The 8,976-nt window shown below is 59.4% G+C and overlaps 2 protein-coding genes across 3 annotated transcripts in view; both read left to right on the top strand.

Annotated features, from left to right (window-relative positions):
- LOC127474864 (zinc finger protein 239-like) overlaps positions 1-8,976 on the top strand; it is a 103,034-nt gene that overhangs the window by 38,628 nt on the left and 55,430 nt on the right. The window lies entirely within an intron of this gene.
- On the top strand, positions 1,404-5,275 carry LOC127475036 (B-cell antigen receptor complex-associated protein alpha chain-like). The gene is made up of 6 exons (XM_051796338.1): positions 1,404-1,488; positions 2,081-2,439; positions 2,524-2,572; positions 3,462-3,529; positions 4,990-5,058; positions 5,165-5,275. The coding sequence occupies exons 1-6, from the start codon at positions 1,404-1,406 to the stop codon at positions 5,273-5,275; spliced, it is 741 nt and encodes a 246-aa protein (XP_051652298.1).

Here is an 8,976-nt window from a genome sequence, read left to right as displayed (position 1 = left end):
AATAACGCCAAGCGCAGCCTGCCGAAGCCTCCGGGTAACTCAGCTTTTCATTACCGTGCGAGTTGCTTTTGGGGAAAAGGGGAAGGGGGCGGGCGGGCTGGAATTTGATTATGTACATATAATATGATATATAAAAACATAATTATGTAATTAACTATTTAAAAATTCAAAGCCTCCTTTTCTACTTAGCCAAAAAAAAAAAAAAAAAAAGCCATTGCTAACAAAGCGAACCCTCAAATCCATTCCTTAACATCATGGGTGAAACTGGGAGCAAATACAGCTACGTGTGTTCCTGTACAGATTAGAGCTGCATCGTAACATATATATATGTATATTTGTTATATCTACACCCTGTGCGAATATTTGGATGTTTAGATGTGTGTATTTAGATATAAGAAAGAGAAATAAAAGCTCCAGGGGGATGACATAAAGATGGGCGGACAAGTCCCATAATGGAACTCTGTGTGTGCAGCCTCATTTTCTCCTTCAGCGCCCACAGGAGAGGGGGCAAAAAGTGGGGGTTAGGACCCCAAAACTGTTTATGGGGGAAATTGGGGATTGAGGGGACAATGGGAAAGTGGGAGGAACAGGGAGAAGGGTGGAAAAGGGGGGGTGGTCTGGCAGGTTCGACAGTCCCATGAGGGTCTTTGGGCACAGGAAGGCTGGGAAAGGGGGGTGGCCCCCCTGAGCTCCCAACTTACTGTGGGGTGCTGGGGGCTGCTGGATCCAATTTCAGCCTTGGGTCATGCCAACAGTTTCAGTTTAGAGGAATTACAGAGGTGTGACTGAACCACTTTTGTCCTCCAGGTTTTAATGATGGCAAATCAAATCTATTAATAGAAATGAGTTATTTAGGGATACAAACGATCAGACAAAGGACCTTCATCAGAATTATTTACTGCACAATATACACACTAAAACTACCAGTAGTACAGGATAAGACAGGACACTGCTCTACACTAAAGCAATTGTTGAATCTCCGGCCGCCTTCCCGGCACAGGCTGGCTCTTTCCTCCTCAGAGCACCCTGGGATGGCTTTGGAGCCCCTCCTGCGGGGGGATCTCCGGCCCTTTTCCTCCCCGCTGCCTTCCTGCGCCGGGGAGCCCTTCAAAACGGCCTCTCCCACCAGGGTCTCGCGGGGGGATTTGTCCTCCGGGCTCTGCGTCCTCAGCTCGGGGCCTGGGGCAGGAGGGAAGAAGGGCGGGGAGAACCTGGGAGGACCCCGAGACCCCTGAAATTCCCCCCCTCAGAAGTCCGGCGGGGATTTTGGGGCAGCGGGGCCCGGGGGATGGGTGGGCGTGGCCCCCAGCCCTTCCCCCGGGGAAATTTTGGGTGGGCGTGGTCTCCCGGGGTCACTGGGCCGCGTCTCCTGTTTTTGGGGACTCGGCAGGGACGGTGGGGGGATGGAGGGGGCTCCCCAACATCGGAGGCCTCCCCCAAACTGGGGGGTCACAAGACCCCTGCTCATCTTTATCCTGCTCCTCGCAGGTAGGATTTGGGTCTGGGGGTATCAGTTTGGGTCTGGGGGTCTCAGTTTTGGTCTGGGGGGTCTCTGGGGTCTCAGTTTGGGTCTGGGGGTCTCAGTTTGGGTCAGGGGGTCTCAGGCTTTGGGTCTGGGGGTCTCAGGGGTCTCAGGGTGTGGGTCTGGGGGTCTCTGTTTGGGTCAGGGGGGCTCAGGGTTTGGGTCTGGGGGACTCAGGGGTTTCAGGGTTTGGGTCTGGGGGTCTCAGGGTTTGGGTCTTGGGGGTCTCGGGGTCTCAGCATCGGGTTTTGTCCCCCCCCACCTGTGTCAAAATGTCGTGTCCCCCCCCAGTATTTCCTGTCCCCAAACTGGGACAGGGAACCGAAACTGGGAGGGGGAAGGGGGCGAACTGAGAGGGGCTGGGGGGGGCCCAATGACCTTCTGATGGGTCTAGGGGACCCGGGGGGGACCCCCAATGACCCCTCACTGTTCTGGGAACTTCCAAAGACCCCCCTCCAGCAGGGACAGGGACCCCCAGTGACCCCCTCAGGGTCAGTCGCCCTCCATGGGGGTTGGGGGGCTCTGGGGAGCTCCCCTAACCCCCCTCTGTCCCCGCAGGCTCCCAGTGCTCCCGTACCCCCCCCGAAGGCTGCGCCTCGTGCACGACCTCCTTCCCCCCTCCCCCCCCGGAGCCCCCCGAGACGCCGACCCCCGTGACCGTGACCACCGGGAGCCCCCCGAGCCCCTCCTGCTCCCCGGCCCCGCCCCGGGGGTGGCTCCGGGTGTGGGGGGGGCCCCCCTCCCGCGAGGGGCCCGTGGGGACCCCCCTGACCCTCGAGTGCCACTTCCGAGGCCCCCCCGACACCGCCCTGACCTGGCTCCAGGCGTGTCCCCCCGGGCTCGGGGAGGTCCCCCGGAGCTGCCCCTGGCCCCAGGAGGTGGTGGCCACCCGGGGGGGCCGCCGGATGGAGCGGGCGGTGCAGGAAGGGGGGGGAAGCTCCACCCTGACCTTCCCCAAACTGTCCCACAACGACTCCGGGCTCTTCTTCTGCCGCGTGGAGTCCGGGGGGGAGACGGCCCAGAGCTGCGGCACCTTCGTCAGGGTCCTCGGTGAGTGGGGGGCGCGGGGGGGGTCTCGGGGGGTCTTCTGTGACACCCCCGGTGCCCTCCAGACCGGCCCAGTATTTCCCAGTTCCTCCCAGTGTCCCCCTTGAGCCCCTCCCAGTATAACCCAGTCCATCCCAGTCCCCTCCCAGTATACCCCAGTGCTACCACGAGCCCCCCCAGTCTGTCCCAGTGCCCTGCAGTGCCCCTCAGTCCATCCCAGTTACTCCCAGTATCCTCTTGGAGCCCCTCCCAGTGCCCCCCAGTCCCACTCCAGTCTGTCCCAGTCACTCCCAGTATCCCTCTTGAGTCCCTCCCAGTGCCCTCACAGCATAACCCAGTGCCCTCCAGTCCCTCCCAGTATAACCCAGTGCCCTCCACTCCCTGCCAGTATAACCCAGTACCCTCCTAGTATAGCCCAGTCCCTCCCAGTATAACCCAGTCGCCACCAGTGCCCTCCACTCCCTCCCGGTATAACCCAGTGCCCTCCACTCTCTCCCAGTATAACTCAGTCCCTCCCAGTATAACCCAGTGCCCTCCACTCCCTACCAGTATAACCCAGTACCCTCCTAGTATAGCCCAGTCCCTCCCAGTATAACCCAGTCGCCACCAGTGCCCTCCAGTCCCTCCCAGTATAAACCAGTGCCCTCCAGTCCCTCCCAGTGTAACCCAGTGCCCTCCCAGTATAACCCAGCCCCTCCCAGTGTAACCCAGTCCCTCCCAGTATAACCCAGTCACCACCAGTGCCCTCCACTCCTTCCCAGTATAACCCAGTGCCCTCCACTCCCTCCCAGTATAGCCCAGTCCCTCCCTGTATAACCCAGTGCCCTCCAGTGTAACCCAGTCCCTCCCAGTATACCCAGTCCCTCCCAGTTACCCAGTCCCGTTCCCACAGAGCCGGTTCCCGCCCCGTTCCTGGCGCTGAGGGAGAGCACCAAGAACCGGATCCTGACGGCGCAGGGGGTGCTGCTGCTGCTCTGCTCGGCTGGGCCGGGGCTGCTGCTGCTGCTCAGGGTGGGACACTGGGACAAACTGGGACAACTGGGACAGGGGGACACCAACTGGGACACTGGGACACCAACTGGGACACTGGGACAACTGGGACACCCAACTGGGACACCCAACTGGGACACTGGGACAAACTGGGACACTGGGACAGGGGGACACCAACTGGGACACTGAGGACACCAACTGGGACACTGGGACAACTGGGACACCCAACTGGGACACTGGGACACCAACTAGGACACTGGAACCCCAAACTGGGACGCTGGGACCCCCAATTGGACACTGGGACCCCCAATTGGGACACTGGCGACACCAACTGGGACTTTGGGACCCCTAAATAGGACACTGGGGACACCAACTGGGACACTGGGACCCTCAACTGGGATGCTGGGGACACCAACTGGGACACTGGGACCCCCAGCTGAGATGCTGGGGACACCAGCTGGGACACTGGGGACACCAGTTGGGACACTGGGGACATTAATTGAGACCCTGGGGACACCAATTGCCCCTCAGGTCCCTTTAATTCCCCCACGGGTAACCCCAATTTCCCCCAACACCCCCAACCCCCCTGGTACCCCCAATTCCCCCCCGGATGCCCCAAAACCCCCTCAACCCACCCATGCCCCCCCCAGTTCCCCCAAAATCCCCCCCAGTTCTCCCCAAACTCTTCCTGCCACCCCCAAATCCTCCCAGTCCTCCCCAGAGATACCCAACCCCCCCGGCCACCCCTAAACCCCCCCTGGTGCCCCCCAAGCTTCCCCCCCGGCCACCCCAAAACCCCCCTGGCGCCACCAAAACCACCCCTGGCCACCCCAAAACCCCCCTGAAGGCCCCCAAAAACCCTCCTGGCCACCCCAACCCCCCCCGTGCCCCCTTTCCCCCCCCCGGCCACCTCTAAATACGCTCTGGTGCCCCCCAAGCCCACGCTGGCCACGCCAAACCCCTCCTAGTGCTCCCAAAACCCCCCTGGCCACCCCAAAACCCCCCTGTGCTCCCTTTCCCCCCCTCGGCCACCCCTAAATCCCTCCTAGTGCCCCTAAAACCCTCCTCTGGCCACCCCAAAACCCCCCTGGTGCCCTGAAAACCCCTCCGGCCACCCCTAAATTCCCCCTGGTGCCCCCTTTCCCCCCCTGGCCACCCCAACCCCCCCCAACCACCCCAAAAACCCTCTGTGCCCCCATCCCCCCCCGGCCACCCCTAAATCCCCCCTGGTGCCCCCAGCTTCCCCCCCAGCCACCCAAAAAACCCCCTGTGCCCCCAACCCCCCCTGGCCACCCTTAAATACCCCCTGACAACCCCAAAACCCCCCTGTGCCCCCTAAACCCCCCCTGGCCACCCTTAAATCCCCCCTGGTCACCCCAAACCCCCTCGGCCACCCCAAAACCCCCCCATGCCCTTTTTCCCCCCCATAGAAGCGCTGGGCCAACGAGCAGCTGCTGCACCCCGAAAAAACCACATGCGAGGAGGAAAACCTCTACGAGGTGATGTCCCGGGGGGTCCCTGCACCTCAAAATCGTGCTGGGGGGGTCTATCACTCCCTAAACCCCCCCAAACGGACTGAAATCCTCCCCTTTCCCCCGCTTTCAGGGGCTGAACCTGGACGAGTGTTCGATGTACGAGGACATTTCCCGGGGGGTCCAACCCACCTACCAGGACGTGGGGACCCTCCCCGGCGACTCCCAGCTGGAAAAGCCCTGAGGGACCCTCCGAAAAAGGGGGGTGGGACCCCCTGGGAAGGGGTTTGGGACCCCCTGGCTCTGCTTGCCCCCCCCCATGCTTTGCTCTGGTGACACAAGGCCGTGCTGACCCCCCCCCAAAATAAAGCTGCTGTGCTGCTGGAGGGGTTCTGTGGGTTTTGGGGGGTTAATTACTCATTAGTAATTAACGAGTGGTTAATTAATCAGCAGGGGGAGGCAGGTGAGAGACCCCTCAGGGTCTGATCGGGGAAGTGGGGTCTTGGAGTGACCCCTGTTTTTCCCCATTATCCCCCATTTTCCCTCATTATCCCCCATTTTCCTTCTTCATCCCCTATTTCTCCCATTTCCGCCCATTTTCCCTCATTATCCCCCATTTTCCCTCATTATCCCCCATTTTCTCCATTGTCCCCTATTTTCCCTCATTTCCCCAATTTTTTCCCATTATCCCCCATTTCCCACTATTATCCTCTATTTTCCCCTCACTCTCCCATTTTCCCTCACTTTCCCTCCATTATCCCCCCTTTTCCTCTCAAACACCCCTTTCCCTCCATTTCCCCCCCTTTTCAACCATTATCCCTCCTTTTCCCTCCATTATCCCGTATTTCCCCCCATTGTTCCCCGTTTCCCCATTATCCCACATTTCTCCCCTATTATTCCCCATTTTCCCTCATTATCTGACATTTTTTCCCTATTATCCACCATTTTACCCCATTATCCCCCATTATCCCACATTTCTTCCTCCTTATCTCCCATTTTCCCCTTACTATCCCCCATAATCTCCCATTTTCCCCCATTACCCCTCATTTCCCCCATTTTCCTTCCATTTCCCCTCATTTTCCTGAATTTGCTCCCCATTATCCCCTATTTTCCCTCATTTCCTTCCCATTTGTCCCCCATTTCCCCTCATTTTCCCAATTTCCCCCTCACTCTCCCCCATTTCCCTCCCCTTCTCCCCTATTTCACCTAATTTTACCCCATTTCCCCCCATTATCCCCCATTTCCCCTCCTTATCCCCCATTATCCTCCATTTCTACTCCAATATCCCCCATTTTTTCCCATTTTCCCCCCATTATCCTTCGCTAACCCCTATTTCCCACAATTCTCTCCCATTTCCCCCTCTCTCTCCTCCATTCCCCATTTTCCCTCATTTACCCCATTCTCCCCATTATCTCTCATTTTTGCCCATTCTCCCCCATTCCTCCCATTTCCCTTCATTCTCCCCCCAGTTTCTTCCCATTTCCCCTTATTTTCCTTCCATTTTTCCCATTTCCCCCCATATCCCTCTGTTTCCCCCTCACTGTCCCATTTCCCCCCATTTCCCCCCTATTATTCCCCATTTTCCCCCTATTATCCCCATTTCCCCCATTTTCCTCCCATTATCCTCATTCCCCCCATTTCCTTCCCATTATCCCCCATTTTACCCCATTTCCCCCATTGTCCCCCATTTTACCTAATTTCCCCCATTTTTCCCCATTTTCCCCTCACGCTCCCTCAGCCTCTCTCCCCCCTTCCCCCCCTGCCCCCCCACCCCGCGTGCTCCTTTTCCCGCCTTTTCCCCCTCAGCCAATCAGCGCTGGTCTCACTGGCCCCTCAGCCAATCAGTGCCGAGCGCGGGAAATTGGAACCCCGATGGCGCGTGAGGGGGGAAATGGGGGGATTTGAGGGGGAATTGAGGAGGAATGGGGGGAATCTGAGGGGGAAATGGGGGGGAATTGAGGGGTAATGGGGGGAATCTGAGGAGGAAATGGAGGGGAATTGGAGGTTCTTCAGGGTGCCAGGAGGGTCTCACGGGGGCAATGGGGGGTGGGATCTGAGGGGGAATTGGCGGGTCGTGGGGGGCCAAGGGGGTCCTGAGGGAGAACCTGAGGGGAAAATGGAGGTCCTGGGGGGTCAATGGGGATCTGGGGGGGTTAATGGGTGTCCGGGGGGGGGCACCCAAAACCCCCTTTTTTCCAGCCTTTTCCACTCCTGCCTGCACTGCCCCCCCTACCTGCGCTGCCCCCCTGCCTGCACTGCCGGGGGAGGGGCGCTGGAATATTTTCAGGGGACGCCTGGGGCCAAGGGGTCCCTATAGGGCCCAGGACTGTCCCTATGGGGCTGAAGGGTCCCTATGGGGCCCAGGACTGTCCCTGCAAGGCCAATGGATCCCTACAGGGCCCAGAAGCCCTATAGGTCCCTATGGGGCCAAGGGGTCCCTATAGGGCCTGGGACTGTCCCTATGGGGCTGAGGGGTCCCTATAGCACCCGGAGGTGTCTTTGCGAGGCCAATGGATCCCTATAGGGCCCAGGACCGTCCCTATAGGGCCAAGGGGTCCCTATAGGGCCCAGGACTGTCCCTATGGGGCTGAGGGGTCCCTATAGGGCCCAGAACCATCCCTGTGGGGCCAAGGGATCTCTATGGGGCAAAAAGCATCCCCTCCCCCCCATTTTGGGGGTCCCTCCCCTTATTTTGGGGTCCCCTCCTGGCCAGGCTCTGACCCCTCCCCTTTTATTTTGGGGTCCCCCATTTAAGGGTCCCCCTTTTTTGGGCTCTTCCCCTCACACCTTTTTGGGGTGACAGCCCCAGTTTATGACCCCTCCCCTTTTTTTGAGGGGGGTCCCTGTTCCCCATTTCTCCCCTGTACCCCCCAGTTTGGGGTCTCCCTCACCCATTTTGGGGGTCTCAGGCCCCATTTTTGGGTCTCCCCCCAATTTTTGGGGTCTCTGGCCCCATTTTGGGGTCCCTCATTTTGGGGTCTCCCACATTTTGGGTGTCCCTCCCCATTTTAGGGGCTTTCCACCCCATTTTGCAGTCTCCCACCTTTTTGGAGTCCCCCCCATTTTGGGGTCCTCCCCTCATTTTGGGGTTCCCCTCTCCATTTTGGGGTCTCCCCCCCCATATTGAGGTCCCCTTCCCATTTCAGGAGCCCTCCCCCATTTTGAGGGATTTCCACCCCATTTTGGGGTCCCCCCCTTTCACTTTATTTCCCCCCCCCCATTTCTTCCCCCCCTATTTCTGGGTCTCCCCTCCCATTTTGGGGGTCCCCTCCCCCATTTCGGGTCCCAACCCCCCATTTTGGAGGTGTCTCAGTTTCGAGGGGTCCGGGGGGGTCTCACACACCATCGCAGGCAGGGGGACACACCTCAAATTTACTTCATGGACACCACGGCACAGAACCAACCACGACACGAGAGGGGGGCCCGCGGGGGGGGGGGGGAGGGCAAGCGGGGGATGACAGACTCCAAAATGCCCCCCCAATCCTCCCTCAGCCCCCCCTTTACAACATGAACCCACCACAGCCTGGGGGGGGGAAGGGGCAACCACCCCCCACCCCCTAAAAACCCCCCTCCCACCCCTGAGGCGCCCCCCCTTTTTCCCATCATGCAACACTTCGGCCTCCTCCCCCCCCTTTGCACCCCAAAATTTCCCCCCCTGTCCCCCTCCTTCCCCCTCCCCTCCTCTCCCCCCAGAGGTCTTTTATGGCTTTTGGTCAGATTTAGGAGGGGGTTCGGGGGGTTTTGGTGCAGGGGGGGGGCAGGGGGAGGCCGGGGGTGTTTTGGGGGGGTCTGGTGACCCCTGGCACCCCCTAAGTGAGGGTGATGAAGGCCAAGGCCTTTTCCTTCAGCTGCTTTTCTCCCTCAGCACGTCCCGTGTAACAACTGCTGGGCTTGCACCGCCTGTGCCAGGGGTAGAACCATCCCCGTAAGGTCACTTGATCTGAT

Source organism: Manacus candei, unplaced genomic scaffold (genome assembly GCF_025592945.1).
Source record: "Manacus candei isolate 608988 ecotype Guabito, Panama unplaced genomic scaffold, ASM2559294v1 h1tg000045l, whole genome shotgun sequence".
Taxonomy (NCBI): domain Eukaryota; kingdom Metazoa; phylum Chordata; class Aves; order Passeriformes; family Pipridae; genus Manacus; species Manacus candei.
This window is presented reverse-complemented; position numbering and strand designations above follow the sequence as displayed.